Source organism: Platichthys flesus, chromosome 11 (genome assembly GCF_949316205.1).
Source record: "Platichthys flesus chromosome 11, fPlaFle2.1, whole genome shotgun sequence".
Taxonomy (NCBI): domain Eukaryota; kingdom Metazoa; phylum Chordata; class Actinopteri; order Pleuronectiformes; family Pleuronectidae; genus Platichthys; species Platichthys flesus.
In genome coordinates this window covers 19,863,601-19,885,088 of record NC_084955.1, presented here as the reverse complement: position 1 = coordinate 19,885,088, position 21,488 = coordinate 19,863,601, and the positions used below count along the sequence as shown (strand labels likewise).

At 46.1% G+C, this 21,488-nt stretch overlaps 1 protein-coding gene across 1 annotated transcript in view; it reads left to right on the top strand.

Moving 5' to 3' along the window:
* Positions 1–19,019, top strand: part of LOC133965580 (forkhead box protein O3-like) — a 31,256-nt gene extending 12,237 nt beyond the window's left edge. The window contains exon 2 of the mRNA XM_062400205.1: positions 14,853–19,019. Coding sequence (XP_062256189.1) covers positions 14,853–16,556 — 1,704 coding nt within the window. The 3' untranslated portion in view covers positions 16,557–19,019. The remainder of the gene's footprint in view (positions 1–14,852) is intronic.
* The last annotated feature ends 2,469 nt before the right edge of the window (positions 19,020–21,488 follow it).

The following is a 21,488-nucleotide window of genomic DNA, read 5'->3' as shown; positions in this document are numbered from 1 at the left end:
TCTTGAGGTGTGTGTGTGTCTGTGTGTGTGTGTGTGAGCATTAAACATATTGATGTAGGTATATGTGGTAAATGATATGTAGGCTTTGAGGTTTCCTTGCTATGAGAGAACGGAAAAGACAGGATGAATGGACGTTTAATAACGGGGAAAATATATGTAGTTGGGATTTTAAGATCCGGTATGATGATCAATAATTACATTACATTAATTGTATAATCAATGAAATGAAGAGAACATTGAAACAAAAGCTCATCGCAAACATCTCAAGACCAAAGTATCTGAAAGTACAAAATGTATTCAGGAGAGCCACAGAGGTGTATTTAATCATTTGTGTTTACTTTAATCTACTTCAGACTATTTATACCAGGTTTAAGCTAACATCACCATGAAGTGCCTGTGTTTCATTATTTTAATACATTAATAATGCAATTGAAGTGAATTTACAGTTCAGTGTTTTCTTTAATTAATTGATAAATGTTTGGCTAAGGATTATAGTTTTCACCTCTGTCCATTTGTTTGTAGGTTTGTTTGTAAAGAAGATTACACAAAGATTTCCCCGAAACCTGGTGGAAGGATGTGGTATAGGTTGGGGATGAACCCATTACAATTTGGTGCGGATCCAGGGATCTTTACCATTGGAAGAGACATTTTCCCAGGGAACAATTCATGGCCCAATAAGGGAACTGATATCTATGAGTCTGTAAAATAATCTATGCGGCTTGATTGTAAACTTATGTCCCTTGTACGTTTATATGGTTTCCAGATATCACCTCACCAGACTCATTAAACCTTCTCAGTGGACGTTGGCTCTCTAATATGTCACATTTTTGGTTATAGAGGTAATTTAAATAGCATAATTGCCATTACCTGCCCTGATTGAGTATGAATTATTTATTTATAGGTGGCGTTGTCGAGCTGCACGCTTGTGAATACCTGATTTTTAGCAGCTTTCGAGTTATGGTTGGGTTAAAGTTACCAGGGTGAACGTTTGCATGCCAATTAGCATTTGAGTTAGCTTGAAAGACGAAACGTTACAAGTAAAAGCAGTTATCGTCGCCCTTGTGAACAATGTGTGCTTGTCACAAAATAACTCACCCTTGTTCGACTTCTTACTATTTGTGGGCACAGGGTAATTATGTCAGGTATCATGTTCTCTCTCTGTGTTGGCACGTCTGTGGCCGAGCTTCTTTGCCAAGTTGGACGTGTTGGCTCTGTTTGCCTGTGTAGCTTTCAAACATCCTTTACAGCCGGGATCTGCGGTGTCCATGAACCCGCCCTGGCTTTCGGCCTTGTATGTGAAATAATGTCATACATCGCTTCTTCAGTCTGCTTTGTAGTCAAACCACGTTTATAATTTTTTTTATTTTTTTACATTAAAGCTAATAACGGTTGGCATGCACAACATGCCTGCAGGGGAGGGGAAGTAGAGCACTACACACACACACACACACACACACACACACACACACACACACACACACACACACACACACACACACACACACACACACACACACACACACACACACACGCACAAACTGATCCACTGTCACAGATTGACGCAACTTATATATGGGTTCTTATTAAAGCACTTTCATTCTCTAATTAGTGTCTAACTTAACTTTTTAAGAAACACTCACTCTCTCTCTTTCTGGTCCTGCTGCTTCCTACATGTATTGGTCCGTACCAATCTTAGTAACCCCATGCGAGCCAGATGTTCAAATCTGGCCACCTATCTTTTGCATTGAATGCATCTGGTCTGCAATGAAATTTGAACACTTGTGATGTGTCTCAGCTGTCCACTTGTATTCAGATCATACGTGTTGTAAACAGGGTCTTATTCTCATTTTGAGATTTTCACTGAAATTTCTTTCCAGGAGACCAGCGTCATGAATTTAAAATTACTTTAATAGGAGCATTTTCTTTTTGGACTTCTGCAACACAATTCTGGTTTCTGTCCAATATGGGACAGATATTCCACAAATCATATTCAAAAGACTCAGACCTCAGTGGCGTTGTTACACTGTCCGCTGTTGCACCTTTGTCTTGTGCAAATGCTTGCATACCAGATCCATATCTGACTCCATACCACCTGAAATCCACCAATCTCTCAACAGAGCTGGCATCGGGCCACACAAACTGCATTCCTTCACCTCATGATGCCACTGCATTGATGTCATCAGCACGGCCATAATGCTAAACCATACTGACAGCAGGTGCCAACACCAAGCTCACAAATGTTTCACTGGGACAATATCTGTGTGATAAATACTAAAACGGTAAAACAAACAAATGGATCCGTGAACCTGGGAACCCCCAGACTAAGCAAACGAAGGGAGATTTAGCACTTGTGCTAACACGGCTAGCTTTGTAGAAGCCGCTCTGTTTGTTTAAATGTCAGGCATGTTGATTCTGGTGTTCAGCACAGGACATCGCAGCACAGGTCACAGACCTGGAGGGATAGAGGGAGATCAGAGGGATCGCTCTGACTAAAGAGAGTGAGTGAGTGTAGGGGAGGATGAAGGGAGGGGTGGATGGTGGAGAAATACACATGAATGCAGACTTGAAGTATACTGATGCAAAGTGTCTGAGGAATGGCTGGATTGATGGGTAAATGTACAAATGAATATGCTGAGGCTTGAAACAGCGAAAGCCCGACATGCACAACTGCAGGGGGATGAGGTGCCGCGGATGCAGTGAGGAATGAAGGCAGAAGTGAAAAGAGCTTATGTCTCACATGTGTAGAACATTGTTTCACCTTGCTGCGGTTAAGAACAGGTCAAGTAGCAATGATGCTTAGTGCAAGGAGAAGATCGGCTGCGCGATGCGGAGTGGGTGAAAATGGGAGCAATGGGCTGAAATGGAAAGATGCTAGTGAAGAGGGGGAAGCAGGATGGATAAATCTGGAGCCGGGGAAATGAAAAGCTGCAACGCACCGTGCTTAAGTGAGGGCACGACTTCAGAGATGTGGGGAGGGACAGAGAGGGTCAATCAGAGATGCAGGGTGAAAAGGGCTAAGATGGATGAGGGGAGGGAGAGTGACAGAGGGGGAGAGAATGACAGAGGAGAGGGGGGCTGTGCATTGCGGGGTCTTTGCGGTGGGGCGATAGCGTGACTGAGAGGAAAGTGCACTGCCGTGTGTGTAATGCTCTCAAGACGGATATTAAGACGCGCTGCCCGACTCACACAGTCACTGCCCCTCTCTCCCCTTTTCTCCTTTACTCTCCTCCATTCTGCTCCCTCTCTCGCTCCCTCCGTCTCCACTAATGATCCTCGCATCCTGCCACACTGCCGGGCTGAGTGATGCCCACTGACAGTCGCACTCAGGCAGAAACGCCGCAGCCCCCCTTCAGGAGTGCTGTCACACATACACACACACACACACACACACACACACGCAAACGCAAACGTACACACACACACAGTATAACATACAGAGGTGTAGCACTTTCTCACATACATGTATCAGCTCATGCTGAGCTGCTGACAGACATGTGTATATATATGTGTGTCTGTGAGTATGTGACCATCGCCCTTGCACCCCCCCCCCACACACACACAGGACCCCTCGGTGGGGCTCACAGTCATGCACTTACTGTAAATATGCCTCCATCCAGCTGCATCTGCCTTCAGGAATTTCCATGTGATGGAGAGATGTGGGCCATGGAGGTAATCCCAGGCTACAGCTCACTTGTTAATGATGCTGCTAGTGTCTCTTTTGGCCCCTGATCTCCATGACAAATAAAATTGTAATAGTGGACATGCTAAAAACGAGAAGAGAGCACAAAAATAGGAAATACACAATCCATTTTGACGTTAACTTTTGTTCACTGAGGTTTAAAGAAATGCTTTACACAGAAAGATTCCATGCCGCACTGAATTTGTTCAGTTTGTTTCTGCGGGTATGGCAGCAGAGTTGCAGATTAGTCTTAAAATGCACTGCGAAGGTGCATTTCCAATTTAGATCATTGAAGTATTCTGTTGACAGCAAAGTGAAATATCTCAAACTGAACCTCTTCCGGTACAGAGAGTTTCAACAGTGCTTTTACTTCTTTGTCTGCACAAAGGTGAATTCTCTCTCACTATCTGGTTTCCTTCATTCCTTCCTTCATGTGTTGGGACTCGAGTGAAGAATCAGGGAAAGTGGCTTGTGATGCTACTAAATTTAAAGTTGTGCCTCTAAATGGCTGCGTGTTTACTGTATGGTGGCATCCCACAGACGTGGCACTTTTAGATAAGAAGTGAAAAACTTTTGGAGAAGGCTCTTCTTATTCAGACACAGTATATTTTGGAAGCTTTCTTTTAGGTGTTGCTTTTGTCAGATGTGAGTGAAGCATTGGTACGGTCACCAGAGAAGGAGATTCTGAGATTAGACTGTAATGTTTCTTAAATCTGATTCTGGATATGATGCTTAACATCTTCAAACATTTCCAACTGTCAGAAATACATTCCCTGCCTCAGCCTAAGTGCATATAGTGGAAAACCTCACAAGATCACAACTCACGAACAGTGAATTAGAACGTTAATTTGTAAACAAAATCACATGATCTCTGCAGCAGAGTTAACACATCACTTCCTGCCTCTGTCTGCTTCTCGCGGCAGGTGGATTTGTTGTTGTTCTGAACGCGTCTGAGCAGAAAACCTCTCTTTGATGTAAAAACAGCCATCCCATCGAGACCCCTACCATCCTTTCTCTATTTCCATACGTCTCACTGTGAGGCACCTTCATTTTCCCGCCTGAATCCAACCGATGCAAGCAGAGGCCCCAACAATCCTGACTGCCGAGGAGAGGTTAGGAAGTAGGTCAACAGCATCTCGCTCCTCTAATTAGATGCACTGAGTGTATGCATGTCAGTGCATTTGTGTGTACGTCTGTATGCGTCCGTACGCAGGCTGCTCCTAATCCCGAGGTGGCCCTTATGGTAATGGTGAGTCCATGGGAATAAGCGTTGTAGCCTGCTTTTCTGTTACGTGCCACATGTTTTTAAAACATTATTGTGACGTCAGCACGCGATGAGGAAACAAGTGAGGATGGAGAAACACTGAGGCTAAAAAGTATCCTTGGGGTGAAAGAAAGGGTCGGATTTGCCCATAAAAGATGAATGGGAATAATTGTCATTCCCAGAGAACAAGCTCCAGCTTTGAGGTCAATTTGACCCACATGTCCTGCGCCGCGAGCAGGTTACGATTCACCCCATCAGTGAGACGTATAACCGCAACTTCTGTGTGGAAGTCGACGGCATTTAAGGTTAAAGAGCTCCTCACCTTCCTCTCCAGAGCCCTGTGGGTTTGTTCCAGCCTCTTTCTGAGATGTATCCATGTAGGGGGTAAAGGAAGACATTCCAGCTGCTGCAGTTTTAATGCCCCGGTCGTGCTTTTTGTTTATCTCGGGATGTGTACGGGCCTTAACATGACCGAGAAACTGATGTGACCATAAAAAGCCAGCGTGAGTCATTTCTGAAGTTTTCATCCCCAGAAATCTATTGTACGTCGGCTCAGTGGGGTGCGTGTGCAAAGGGCAAGGGGCAGGGAGAGAGGACGAGGGATCATACTGAATTTGTGTGCCTGTGTGTGTGTGTGTGTGTGTGTGTGTGTGTGTGTGTGGGAGAGAGAGGGAGCGGGAGGAAAGTGTAGCGCGGGGCTAGTCTTAATTAAGTTTTCAGGAGGCTCTTAAAAGGTCATGGCATGCCTCCGCACCCCCTCACCATCGCCCCCGCCGAAATTTCACTTTCCCCCCTTCCACCCCTCCCTCCCTCACCTCCCCGTTGCGATCTATCCAGTCATCAGCCCCCCATCTGTGCACATTAGCCATTCATGAACACACTCATTAGGGTGGGAGTTTGAAGCGTTTGTGTTCACTAGTCTGCGGCTGGAGCGTGGCGATTAATATTTCAGCGTCTCCCGTCGAGGAGCTGAGAGCAAGGTTGGCCCTCTCTGGCTACGGAGAGAGAGAGAGAGTGGCTACGGAGAAAGAGAGAGTGCTTCAGCCCCCCTATTCTAACCCCCCCCTGACACCGCCCCCAGCCACAACAAACCCCCCCATGCCCTTAGACAGCACCACAACTTACAATACAATGCCCCCTCCCCTATTTCCTTCTATTGCATACACTCCCATGCTTTGGATGCATATATTTTTTAGCCCCCCCCCGCGCACACACACACAAGACCCTAACTCAAACTGACTTAATTGGGCTCTTTTTGTTTCAGGAAACGGGGGGAGGGTGGGTGCGGGTGAGGCAAGAGGGGTAAATCCTGTCTTTTCTTGCCCGCCCCCCCATCTCACCCTTTCCTCTTAGCTGTACAGGGGTCTCTCTCTCTCACTCTCTCTCTCTATCACTCTATCTCTAGATCTCTTTCTCACCGTCCTTTTCTCTCTATATATGAGCTTGTATTGAATTGGTCAAGCTTGGGTCTGGGGTGGTGGTGGGTGGTATTCTGTACTGTACACGCACACACACACACACACACACACACACACACACACACACACACACACACACACAGGCTTCATTCAGACTAATCAATACATTCCTGCGTACATACTGTACACTGGTTATATGAGAATCTAAGGCAGGCAGGAGTATCGTGGGTTTATCAGACTGTCGATATCTGTAGCGCTGGTCCTGAATACAGAAGCCACTTGACCCTACAGGTGTTCAGACTCTCTTCACCTTGACTTTACAAGGATCCAGTTTCTGGACTGTGTACAGACAAACGTGGATTCACTTTGAGACTTATTTTTCTCTCCATTCGGATTCCCATTGACAGTGAAGCAGAGAAAGGGAAATGTTTTAAAATTGAGTTCATTCTCATGCATGTCGTTATGATTGTATTCTCTATGTTTTATCTTTGATGACACTATTCTTTACTTTGCCTCTGTAAATGACAAACAACACTTTCAAATTTCTAAGTGGCTTGAGCTTGTCCAGTATAAGTTATAATCATGTTAACTGTTTCTATCCACTTTATTCAACAAGGATACAATAGCACAATCAATCTCAGGCACAAAACCGGAACTTCATATATCTCAAAGAAGTCTTTAGTCAGCGTCAGTGTTCCAAATTCCAATGTGAAACCAAAACTAAATGGATCAAATGTGAACAGACATGAACCTTACTTTTTAACCTCGGACAATTACTGTACTCTCTCAGCGGCTGCATTAAAATTCAAATTAAATGTCAAATCTATTACTTTAATTAACAAAAGCTATAATCGCAGAGAGATGAGTCGGCTAAGATGAGGTCCCTCAGTTGTTTGCAAAAGCATGAAAAGTTGTCAATCATGCATCACAGTTTTCGACAGGCTCCATTAACAGGTAGCATTTATAGCCATCACTCACACTCCAATCAGTATTTTAGAGCTGTGCAGGCTGGCAACAGAAAGTGAAAGATGTCAAGGACAACGTGCGCAGTGTGTATTTTACTCAGACACACAAAGTGAACACAGGGAAGTGGATGAGCGGAGTCCTATCGTGCTGATGCCAAGAGCAATGACAGAGTTTGTTATAAACTCTACGTCCGTTGAGTCTAGACGGAGGAAGTAGGTGAAGGTCAAGGTTGATTGGGAGGAGGCACAGAATTGCCTCCACACACACTGGAGCAGGGCCCCTACATTTAAAGACGCTCTTTGACTCTCCTTTGTTCCTCTGTCTTCTTTATGTTCCTCATTCACCTCTGCCCTCTCAGCCCCTCCCTCAGCAGATACACCCCCCCCACACACACACACACAGACACAACCTCGGCTCCCTGTTTTCCATTCTGAGCATGCCGTTCTCCATCTTATCCATGGAGGTCTGTGAATTAGTGGGAGTCTATGGGCTGTGTGTGAGTTAGTGGAGGTCTGCGGGCTGAAGTGTCGCATGTGGGTCGGTGTGGCGCACACTGATGGCTAATGAAGTTCCATTGCACCTCCATAGCCCTATTAAACCGCTGCCCCCTACCTCTACCCACTTCACCCCCCCCCCCACCTCTCGCCTTGTTTCCCCCCCGAGGGAGAGAGAGTTGGCAGGGAGCGAGCCGGCTGCTATGGCAACAACAAGGAACCCTCCCTCTCCCACAGGTCTCCTTAGCAACTGGTAGCTTGGCATTGCAGTAATGAGTGTGTGCCCGATGTGCCAGGCTTTGTGTCACGTTGGCATGTGTGTGTGTGTGTGTGTGTGTGTGTGTATGCGATGTTCGTGTGGGAGACAGTGAGTGAGTGTGTTGCAAAGGTGTGTGTGTGTTTGTGTGTGTGTGCGCATGTGTGGTTTAGCGTGTTTGTGCGGTTGTTTGGCGCAGTTTGCCAATTTAGGTGAGAGTTAAAATGTGTGACGACAAAAGAGATGTGGAGGCACGACTTGGTGCTGCTCCCAAAAAATATTGAGAAGCTTATTTTATTAAAATGTAACTGGCACTTGACTGATTCTACTTATCTTTTTCTCCGTCGGCATGTGTGTGTGTGTGTGTTTGTGTATTTGTGTGTGTTCTGCAGATGTGAGTTTGTGTTTTTGTGAATTCGCACATTCTTTTTTTTCATCTCTATGATTGCGGTCATTCTTCTCTGTACTGTGAAATTGAAACAATTAAAGGGACGATCCGATAATTTTGCATGCCATGTGCATGGCTGCCTATGAGTTTCCTGCTCTGCTGAAATTAAATTAAACGGTGAGGATGATGTTTATTAAAGTGTGATCAGAGGTGTGCACTGACCTTTAGAATGTGGGAAATGAGATTCTCATTGTTATGAATGAGATTACGTGGAGGCCGAGTATGGAAAAAGCCCTGCATTGATTCCATTGTTGGCCATCACTTTCTTTGTATATGGCAGAGGGAGGTTTCAATATAATCAACTCCACACTGTGCCTGTTGACTATTAAATGGACTGATACACAAATATAGACACACAGGCGCTCACATAAACGCAGATTGACTCGCGCACACACGCACATCTTGCTGATCTTGTAAAAAAAAAAAAAGCTGTAAAAGCCTCTCCAGAAATGTGTTGGTCTGTAACAAAGGCATGGCAAGCCCAATGGAAAATGTTAGTTTGCTCCCTCGACGAGGTGTGAAGTGCGAGCAGGCGGCTGGCCCCACAGGTGGCCCAGCCCAAACACCTGTTGTGTGAATCCTCAGTGGGAGGGCGTGAGCTCTGCCTCCCTTGCATGTCCCAGTGGAAAAATCACATCCATGCCACACTGTGGCACTTGCCTATTAATTTGCCCTCATCCACTCCTTGTTTTGTGCGTGGGCGTCAGACGTGATGCCCAGATTGTGTCCCCACCGGAAACGCTCAGCTGACCCTGGCAACATGCGAGTGGATTTTCCGATCCCCTATCCGGGTCTCAGATGCTCTACTAAGCTGTCAGTATCTATTTATATCCAGCAAAGCTGCGGCAGCCCTTCTACATCCCACACCCTGCCACCCTGATGCCAACTCTGCCCTTGGCGCCAGGGTGGGCACCGCTGATGAGTCGCCAGCCATTGGCTGCAATTAGTGCACAGTCAGGCAGGAATCCCCTACCAACTCCATTACTCCCCTCTCCACAGCCACTTCCTGTTCCGAGGCTAACAGAAACGCTACCACACACTTGCTTTCCATTTTAAGCCTTTTTATAAACGGCACCACTGCAGTGTTGGAATAATGGGGTCGAATACAGAGCACCTTTCACAGTACTTGAATCACTCTACTGTGCAAACTCAGTCTATTCGAGGACAATGGCAACCACATTTGAATTGTACCTGTTCAGATTGGCGTTGAGATTGAGTGAAAGTTGTGTCTGTAATGGGGCAGCGATTAGTGACTAGCCCTTGAGTTATTGGGGCTCAGCTCAGCTTTCTTTCTCTAATGATCCCATAAGAGGTGAAGTTTTTGACGGGCGTATTTATTCAGCAATAAATTACTAATGCTGCCAATCCTCAGAGACCCCACAGTGAAACACTGAGACAGATGCAATTCCTAATCCCAGGTTTATTTATTTTTTTCTCCAACGAAAGCTTCAGTGTGCCGTGCATGCCGATGCAGCCGTGACCACTGCTGTTGAGGCGATGATGACATGTGGCGGAGAAGTAACTGTTTCTCACCTCCTAATAAAAGAGACTCCTTTTTAATCTTTTCAATTTGATTGTATTCCAAAAACAGGCCTGTCTGCCCATCTGTCTCTCCTAAAGAAGTCTCCTAAAGGGATTTTAATCATCTGACTCTCAGGCAAATAGCTACATCTCTTTCTTTCTGTCTCGCATACCCTCTGTCTCCCTCTCTCCCTAACTCCCTCCCTCTTTCTCTCTCATACACAATTTCCAGTTTTCTGTCTTGTAGTTACTGTCATACTCTCACTTGTATTCTCCCACTTTCTGATACCTTATCGTCTTGGCTCCTTTGTGCCATATCTGTGCAGCCATTAGACTCTTCAGTCCCTCTCCAAGTCCCCCTCAGACACATTAAATTCCCCCAACCCTGTCCCTATTAATCCACATGGCTCTAAATTCTTTATTTCCTTTCAAAGGGACAACGCGAGCCGTGACATCAATCATGGAAAGCGAATATTTAGTCGGCGCTAATTTCCACCAATAGCCTGGAGACAGGCTTAGCTGACAAAACTCATTCCTGTGCTGAACAAAACTGCTTGTGTTGAAATCTCCCCTCCCCCTGATCCCTCCTGCCTTCTGCACAGGCAAATACAGCATCACAATAAACACAGTTAGCGCTTCTGTTACTCCCCCTTGATTTAGGCTTATCAAATGAATGTGCACCATAGAGGGATACCCTTTGACAATACATAATGGCTCCATTCTGCATGAAATGGTTCGGTAATACCAGTCGAGTGTGGCAAACGGCTTTACCCGGTGCCACTACGAGAACAGCTGCTGTGTTCTTAGTTGGGCAAGTGCACCACTCTGCTTCACCCTTGAGGTTGTTTGAATCGGGTGAGTGGTTTCTTTTTGCCAGTTCCCAGACCCCACTCACAGTGCCTCGTTCCTCACTCGGTTCTGTTTGATTGAGTGCACATTCGCCAAAAGATGGGACCTATAAACTGTCTGACCTGTTTCCTCGCCCCTCTGTGTGTGAACATGTGTGTGAGCGGGAAACATTCAGAGAGGGTTCTGTTGACGGTGGTGGTGGGGGGCTAATAGAGGGGGATGGGACAAGTGGGGGGCATTTTGAGGGCAACCCTTTGTGTGGCTTGAAGGGGCCTCTTGCAGTACCTCTTTCCCACCCACACAGCCCCTCCACCTCCTGCTGCAACCCCTAGCACAGCTGCCCCCTATGCCAGTCAGGTTAACCCAGATGAGCCATTTGGCCCGATATAACAACCCCTAGCCACATCCACTCCCAATGCGGATGGCTGGAACTCCTTGGTGAGGACACAGAGGGCAGTGTTTGACACCGAGTCAGTTTGGTCACAATACGGAGCCCATGGCTGTTAGACATGGCTGTGCAAACACTTGGATATGGCGTATTGAGCACCAATATTGGCCTCATAATGCAGCTGGATTGTGTAGTTAGCCGAACTTTGATGTGCACTAAGCCTCAGCACTGATAGCCATTAAACATCATTGATTCTCATTTGTAAATAGGCCTCTCCAGTCCCTGAATCAAAGTGAGTTTACATGGAAAAAGGGAGGCGGTGAGAGCAGAGCAATTGATTGTTTTTGTAAGATTTCCAAGATACAAATGAATGGTTCTTAAAGAGGTTATTATGGATGAATACCAAGAACCTGTTTCTGCTCATCAACAAATAATGATCCTCAATCTGTGGGATCAAATAACAACAGCAGACATTTCTGCCTGTTTGGTTTCAACACTTCAGTTCCTACCCGGAGCCAAAGCAAAGCCCTTCTACTTCCGTCCACCTGTGTGCTTTGGAAAAAAGTGTCAACACGTAGGATTTGTATGCAAAGGGCCTAAAGCTTAATCTGGGGACAAAGCAGCCTATCCATTGTCTAAATATCTAAATCAGCTATTAGGATTTTTAGCTCTTAATGAGAGTTGAACCCAAGCTGATTTCTTTCCTGCAGCCTATAGAACCAAGTTCACCTTAACTGACTTAGATCGGTCTGCAAGCTGTTATCCTCAACTAATTTCACTTAAACAACTTTCAGCCTGATTTAGCTGTTTGTAGGCTGACTGCTGCAGATGTCTCTGACGACAAAACAAAGAAGTTGCACTGCTGCTTATGTCTCTGTCTGTTCTTTTCCCAGCACTATGGGACCAGGCAGTGCATCTCTCTGCGAAAGCCCAGCCACTGCTTCATTCATTATTTAGAGGCCTCTCCACTAGGTCCATTGTATTAAAGGGGTATGATTTGAATAGGAAGTAGCTTCCTGGACCCAGGCGTGTGATGTGTGTGTTCCTCCGTCATTGTATGTTTCTGTGGGCTTCATCTGTCTGCCTCAGCAAGCCAGGGGGCTGAAAGAGAATTTCCATTTTATGAATATTTAAAACATAATAAAGTTTTCAATTTTATTCTATTCAACCCTAAGGGGTTGAAACGTGGCAAAGGCAACCCTCAAGGACAGCACACAGAGTAAAGGTAGTCGGTGCAGCAGAGGCATCAAAAATATGGTTAACATCAATCAGCTCAGTACCTCAGAAATCGTTTATCAAAATACACACAAACACACAAACATAACAGGCAATAGCACTGCATCCTAAAAGGGTTTTACAGTGTCCTTATTTCCCACAGCTCAATCTCCCCTTATGCTGTATTACTATTGGATCATAGCATATCCGGGCAGCCCACTGTGTCCGCAGTGACCTGGCATGGCTCTCTGTGAGACACCCAGCTGGGAGTGCCCCTGAATCAACTTGGGATTAGCCCAGGATTGTCTGGGATTACTCTGGGATGGAGGGGGATTAGCAGTGACTGCCTGTTTCAGGGGCCTGAGGGCCATAGGCTGGCCAAATTGCCCCTGACTCAGACTCAGGGAACAGGAGGCGGACAGAACCACACCCACAGAGGAACCACCTGCAACCCGAGGATATTCTTAGATACCGAAACACACAAACACACAAACAGGATGACAATGAACAAAAGACCATGTGGTGGAAAACTACATGAACGGAAGCCAGCAGCCAGTGAGGGTGATGGTGATGATGATGATGCTGTCACTGTGGCTGACCACCATCTGAAATCTCTCAAATCTCTCTTAGCAGGTGGATTCATCAGTTTAAGAGGGTTTGGACGATGACAAATCCCTCCAAGTTCAGCAGGGCCGCTCTTCCCCTCATATGGGGATAAATCGCGATTTGAATCAGACAGGTCACACAGAGTTGCAAGCACGAAGTGCGTCAGCCCTCTGAAAAAATGCCCCATTTACAAACCGACAGTGGTGGAATGGTATGAAAGCTTAAATATGTTTTAATTCGGGCATGCGCGGGGACTTGATGATTCTGAGTGGTATGATAGGTGGATGATCCAGCCAGAGTGAGACAGGGAGTTGGCGCGGCACGTAGAGGAGCCGTCAGAAGCAGGGAGCGGGCATCCCCTGCGGACCTGCACTGCTGAGATGAAAGGCTGTTTAGTGTTGGAGCAGCGGCATCAAACAACCGCCTCCTCTTGCATCCTTTCCCCATCCCCCACTCTCCTTCCAGCGTGCTGTCTCTCTCTCTCTCTCTCTCTCTCTCTCTCTCCGCAATATAATATAGTTCTGCACGTTTGTGCCCGTTTACCTGGTTGCCATGGTGACCCAACGCTGGAGGTGTCACAGTATGATAACCCAAGGAGGCATTCACAGATCACCTGAATGCAGTTTGCCTCCCATTTGTGTTCACTGCCGCAAATTTGATTTATTTGTTTCCCTGCCGTGCGGTACAGTGTGAATACAAATAATCTGCAACAAGATGGAGATGGTGGAAATGGGAGTACTCGGCAATCTGGAACAATCTATTGTACCAGTATTTTCTTTAAACACAGGAAGAGCTTTGGATTTGATATTTTCCTGCTCGAGGGACAAAGTGCCCCACACACTATAGAAATATGAATTGCAATGACAGATTGTTTCACATCAGGAACCATCAGCATTCAGCAAGCATTGAGATGTAAATGATAATAAAAGAAAAACTATATCCTTTGAATTACTTAGTCAGTGACTATACATGCTGTTGTAGGGGATAATGGGAAAGTAATTGGTGACACACTGTATAATTAAAGGCATAGAGACTGAAAGCAGAGGTGGAAAATGACTCTTCTGTGCTAAGAAGTGTGTAGAAAAAATAATCAAAATATGTAGCACACAGTGACAAGAGGGAAAGTGATAAAGACAAAACATGGGAGGGAAAGGGAGATAGTTAGAGAAGGTGGATGGTGGATGGTGGGAGACATCCATTAGCCTTCCTTGCTCCTGGCCCAATCTTGCGATACACCCCCCTTCCCATTCAAGCTACGAGAGCAAAAGAGACAGGGCTGGCAGCGAGCCAGACTGGCACAGACTTCAAACATACAGTACACTCAACCACAGCAGCTTACATCAGGCTGGCTGAAAGGAGAAGTAGAGGAGGACAGATGGATTGATGGAAATTAAAGTGGGAGGATTGACGTACATGAGAAGAGTGTCTCTGCCTGAATCTCAGATCGTTGCACGTTGGCTGAGGTTTTGCAGGGTCTTCCTCTGTGTCAGCTGTAGCTGTCCTTCAGACATGATTGTGTTGTCAAAAACTGCCCTTAGTTGTCTGACTTTGGTTGACACTGATTGCATAGTGGGTTGAATAGTTAATTTGAACTTCTACCAAGGTTATGAGCCATCCCATATTGTTTGATGTCAAAAAATCATATTTGCCAATAATTTGTTTTATGAATCTTAAATAAAATTATGCAAGTGTATATTTCAAAAAAGCAGTTTGTGTAAAAATGGTGTGTTCTTCTCATCTCTCCGCAGAACTCCATCCGACACAACCTGTCCCTCCACACACGCTTTATCCGAGTGCAAAATGAAGGGACTGGGAAGAGTTCCTGGTGGATGCTGAACCCTGATGGAGGGAAGATGGGCAAGTCTCCGCGCCGGCGAGCAGTGTCCATGGACAACAGCACCAAGTACCTGAAAAGCAAAGGCCGCATCAGAGGCAAGAGGGTTGGTCGTCCTGGGATAGGAGCAGGGTCTGCTGTGGTGGGGCTCCAGGGCTCCCCCGATCATGGCAGCCCACCTCAGAAAGGCCTCCCAGGAGTCGGTGCGGCAACTGGGACAGATGGAGAGTTTGACGCCTGGACAGACCTCCATTCCAGGGCTAGCTCATCAGCCTCGACCCTCAGTGGGCGTCTGTCACCTATCCTAGCTGAGGAAGAACCTGAGGAACCAGAGGAGGGTGGCTTATCCTGTTCGACATCCCCCCATCTCTACCCCTCACCAACCAGTGCCCGCTCCCCATCTATGGGAGCTGGGAATCGCTGTCCTCCCCTTGAGCAGCTGCCTCAGCTGGCTAACCTGGCAGGGGCCATCAGGCTGGATGAGCAGCTCATGGAGGAGACTTATCATCACCATCAGCAACACCAGCAGCACCCTGCTGTTGGTAGACACAAGCAGCAAACCCCTGTTTACCACTACAGCTCTGGAGTGAAGGGGCAGAGCTCCTATAGTGCCAGCGTCTACGGAGCAACAGGCATGGGGATGCTGCGCCACCACTCCCCAATGCAGACCATACAGGAGAACAAGCCAGCCAGTTTCTCTGGAACAATGCGGGCATACTCCAGTACCAATGCCCTGCAGAGTCTGCTCACAGGGGGTCCAGTTGGGCAGCAATATTGTTCCAAGGACATGATGCTGGGACAGGAGAGGGAAAGCCATCCTATGATTGGTAGTAATGGAGTAAGCTCCAACCATCACAGCCACCTCCCTGGTCACCACAATGGTCACAGCCACAATGGACCTCATAGCCACAGCTCAGCTCATAGCCATAACAGAACTCATAGCCATACTCCTACTCATAATCACAATGGTGTAACCAACCACAACTCACCCCACAGCCTCGCTCACAACAGTCACAACCTCAACCAGAGCCATAACCACACACCCCCACGGGCTGTGGCTGTGGCCCCACGTGGCAACGGCAATCAGCTGCAGACCTACAACCACAAAGCTCCCTATATGTACAGCCCCCCATCACATGCCCACCTCCCAGCCTCCACAACCCTACCCCCTAACCCAGCGGGTATGCTTGGCATGCCCCAGGACTCCTGCCATGTGGCCGCTGCCCCACACCCGCACCCCCGTCAGAACCATTACCTTGACCCCCAACACCTAGGCATGACAAACGGACTTTACCACCATGTCCAGGGGATGGGGAACGGTAACATCGGTAGCAACTACCACAGCTATCACCAACCTCACACCCTTGAGAGACTACCGGCCGATTTGGACATTGACATGTTCCACGGTAGCCTGGACTGCGATGTGGAGTCCATCCTACTCCATGACATTATGGACTCTGGGGAGGAGATGGACTTTAATTTTGACTGCTCCCTAGCCCAGGGGGTGGGCATTGGCATGGGTATGGGCATGGGTGTTACTATGGGCATGGGGATGGGGATGAGCAGTCTTGCCAGTCCACAGCAAGCCCACAGCAACCAGAGCTGGGTGCCAGGCTGAAGTCAAAGACAGCACATCCCACCCCCAGAAAGAACAACCCCACCCAAGAAGCACTGTGCTCAGCTGTGACCCTCCGGACTTGACACAGAGACTATACGACCAACTCCCCCATCTCCCTTTGTTGTCCTGACAGTTCTTCTGTCACCCCCTTCTCTTTTTATCCCCCTCCCCTCCAAGATGTCACATTAGGTTTTTCCTTGTACTAGCTATACTGTGATGACAATCTCTCAGCTGTGATTGCCCAACATCGCTTCTCATCTACCATGAGAACTGAACTCTCAATGCACTTTATTGCAAGTGGGTCACATCTCACAGTGCAATACGTTCACAGAGCAGCTCAGGCAGAGCTCGGCATGTTTTGCAAGGTGGCGGCAGGATTTGATCGGCGCAAGTGTGGAAATCAAAAACTCAGTTGATAAAATGTTAGATCTTGGCACTGAATTACAAATTCGGACCCGATATTTTCATATGGTGTCATTGACAGTGGTGAGGAAAAACTCTTGTTTTTGTTCTTGCAATAAAGCCCAATCTTCATTTTGATTAGATTTTTTTTGTTTGTTCAGAGCTTTCTCTTATTTCAAACCTTTCCTAAGATTTTGATTTAAATTTTTAATTGATATTTAATAAAAAATAAATAAGATTTTGTTAGATTTAAGCCATATTTGAGTATTTGTACAACAGAATTCTGATCTGAAACCACTTTAATGGCGACATTCACTAAATCGTTGCTTCCAATTAATTATCTTACATCAACAGTGCTGTTATTTACAGCTTCATGCGTTCCGTCCTTGGCACTGTGACTTCTCTCTCGGATGCAACATTTTGTCAATGACCTTTTGCCATTGCTGGGAGAATATTGTCACTACATCGTTAAAAGGATTCTATCATTACTGGCTAGCATGCAATTTGGTGAATTAAAATGTCATATCACCTTGTCTCACCTGTTCTTCTTGTGCCAGCTCCCCCTCTCTCTCCCTTTATCTGTCTCCCTCTCTCTGCCTGCCAGGGGAGACAAAGTGGCCATTTCTCACACCAAGCCATTAATGTGCTTTGATTGAAATTCAGCATCTTGCTTTTAATCTCCAAAGTGATGTGGCAGCGATGCGTCATTATTGAGAATCTACCGCGTTGTCCTCCCATCTCTCACCCCGGCCGCCCGGGCCGCCACTCGCCTCTTCAACTTAATGTGCCAAGAAAGCGAGACAAAACTGTGATTAACGCCAAGTCACTCTGCCTGCTGTCTTGCTCTGTGAAGGGCCAATGTCACTGTCCACTTGCCTGCTCACAGAGGGTAAAAAAGATAGAAAAGATGGAGACAAGGATAGAACAACAAGTCTGTTGTTGCCGTGGGATCAGTCATCAGCCTCAGTTTCCGTGCTCATCGGGCATGTGTATGAAAACATGTAGCGTATTGGTATCGTAAATTCATTTTCATATCTTCATTCCGTGTTCCCTTGTTCCCATGTTTTCTGGGCTTTTACCCTGAGCGTCAACAACTCAAATAGGTGCAATGAGAGGAGATTTACAGAGAAAACAATCAGCCAGTCAGAGTGGCGTGAGTCTCCGTCAAACAGGGTTGTGATGCACCACAGCCATCCACATCCACTTATTGTGTGTTTTATTCTGTTGTCTTGTAGTTGTTGTATTGTTGAAATTCCAAGGACCAACAAGAACAGCGCTGAAATAGCAGCAGTGTAAGGGTGTTATTCAATGGTGAAATGATGTTGGTAGTATGACCTTCCCATACTCCAATACTGTGCCCCCCCTCACACATGTGCTCGGCTCAATTGTCTCCATGTTTGTGAGTGGGGGAGACTGAAGCTTGTGTCTCACTGGCCTTGGGAGAGAGAGAAAAGGAGGACATCCCTATTCTCTGCCTCCCTTAAGCAGACCCTCTGCCCTTGGTCTGTACCAAGTACAGCACACAAAGGAAACGAGGGGGGTGCGGGGGTGTACAGGTGGGGTGGGGCTTATTGTTCCAGCCAAAGGTCAAGCATGGCACAGACTATCAGACCTATTATTGAGGTAAATACTTATATTTCAGGGCTTTTAGCCACACTGGTTCCACTTAATCTATGTGGGGAATTAGTGGGATTTTCTAAGCAAATGGGCCTCACAAAGCAGTTCTGTTATATCCTATGCTACAGACATTTAGCAATGCCCTGCTATTGGAGAGAGAGCTATATATGATGTCTAATTTTCCTATATTTATTTATGAAAGAGATTGGTCTTTGTCTCTCCCAAATGTGGTCGTTGTTTGAGTCTACTCCTGTCCCCTTCCTTTTATTTTTCTCAGTTTTTTAAGATGTCACTCTCCCTTTGCCCCTTTACTGACTTTTATTTTGTACAAAATCTATATATTAAGAATATTGTATAATAGTTTTTAAAAATCTCAAAAAGAGTATCAGTTTTGTTGTCTATTTCTTTTCTAAGAGAATGTATCTCATCATCTGGTGACTGTTAAATAAATGAAATCAAAAGAAGGTCTGTCGAAGTGAGCTTTTCTTTACAATTCACGGAAACACACAAAAAAGTGGATTTTCCTGAGCTTACTTTTGCTTGTCAGCTGCGCTTTCTCTCATGTGCTCGTGCACAATAGCCAATGCGATGAATGAATGTGTGTTGCTTGTTAATTAATTTCTTCATTGTGTAGTTAGTGTCATTTTCAAACTCCTTTCACATAGCAGACAATCCCTGCAGCCCAGTTACGCCAAGTTGGTGCATGGAAGGCAGAAACGAGTGGTCTGTATTGATAAAAAAAAATATGAAAAGAACGGGGTAAATAATGGACCTTCACATATGTCAAGGAGCGTCACTTGTGCAATTGCATGAGAAAGAGAGAGAAATGGGGTGAGTGTGTGTGAGCGAGAGACAGAAAGAGGGATAGTTTATGATAGACAGACAAAACAGGGAGGCAGCCAGACAGAGTTGGAAGGATTGGGGGTAATAGGTGTATATATATATATGTGTGTGTGTGTGTGTATGTGTGTGTGTGTGTCAGTGTCACTAGGCTTGTTATGGCCCATGAAGCGGCATTGGTTGGCCACAGCTGTCCCGGTCCCATTGGAGGCGTTTTCACAGGAGGAGTGTGCAGTGCTCGGCGCCATACTGCCAGGCCCCAGGGGAGCCTCCGCCTCTACACTCGCTCAGACGTTTACACACATACACAGACTCACAACACACATGCACATTCACACACATACATTTGAAAATACCACAAATTCACACTTTTGCACAAAAGAAGCACACAGCGCGGTTATGAAACCATGTGCACCGACGCGCGCGCTCCAACAGACATTTCTCACTTAGATGTACAGTTTTAATTGACTCCACTTGACAAAGCCTCTCTGCAGGGAAACAAGTGAGAAGTGGAGGGAAAGAGAGAGACATAGGTGTTGGAGGGTGGAAGCCAGGCGGTGTATATTCAAAGCTAAAGATGCTTGACACCAAAGCAAACGATTAAGAGCTGTTTTTCGTGAAACATTTTTGAGGAGGGTCTGTCAAGCCAAAACATGGCTCCGTAACTTTATGGGATGTTTCATGATTTCACAATTAGACCAGACTGAGTGAGTGGAGCGGAGACGGAGAGGCTGGCGCACGGCCAAAGTCTTACTCCTCACCGCCCGTCTCCTGAGAGAGATGGAGGTTGAGGTAGACGGAAAGGCAGTCCAGTCCAGGTGCTGTGCCTCGGGGAGGGTCTGCTCTTCTGTTACTCATTATCAGAGAGAGGGAGAGAGAGGAGCTGTGTTACAGTGTCATTATTCATCCGCTCAAGCATCTGGGAGGAAGTCTTTCCTTACTTGGCCCAGCGATACCGTTGGAGAGACCGCCCTTGGAGCTAAAGGCTGGCTGGGGACACTGCTAACTGCTAACAGACAGACCCACCCAGGCAAGGCTCCAGGGTACAGATGTCCTTGAGTGCTTATGAGGATTCAGCACTTCTCGCTTTCCAGCCGAGCTGCAAAGTGAAAAGCTGCTATACCTCCAAAAACTCAATCGTTCACAGATATGATTAATACTCCAACACGGAAGGGTGGAGCTGGTTGTAAAGCCTCCGGAAAACAACTGTCGAGACTTATTCTTACCCACAGCAGCGACTGTGGAAATCAATTTCAATAATCACATCATAACGTGATTTTAAAGATGTCTGCGCGAAGAGAAGCAGCAGAAGAAAAAAAGAAAAGAGAAAGAATTGATCATAATCATTTGAACTGAATTTTTGGATGTATAAGACACGACATACATATATACCGTAAATCCTCTAATAGTGGCCTGTATTCCATTAGCAGCCGGGTATCTAACATTGGCCGGGCTCGCTATCGGCGGAGGTAAATAAAAGCCGGTCTCTAATAGTGGCCGGGGCTATTAGCCGCCGCTTAGCGCTAGCTATAGCTAAGCGCTACGCGGCGGCTATAGCGCTAGTGTCAACAAAGCTTGTTGAATCCTCTGCCTTGCAAACAAACATGTCCTTCAATCCGTTCAGAATGTACTATAGTAGACTAAAACATTATCAGCTCAACAGGATGCGTTACAACAAAATGTGTCCTAATGGAAACAAATGCAGCAGAGGTGTGTGTATATGGTACCTGTAGCCTACTTTTTCAATAAATGAACCTAGTATTTTATAGGTTCAAATAGACACATAGAAATAGAAATAGAGGCCTGCCTCTAATTCTGGCCTTCTTCCAATAAAGGCCTGGGTCATGATGGACTTGAGTCAAATAAAGGCCCGGGCCTATATTAGAGGATATACGGTAACCTGCTGTTTACAATTAAAGTTTTTAAATTATTATTTTTGTTATAACTAGTCTGAATGTGCAGAGGGTTGAATAATATTTTTAGGCTGATGAAATGTCAGACTCAATGTAGTGTTCTGCAGAACAGTGGATACAAAAAGTTGAATTGTGGAAAAAATTCATATCTCTTGGCAGA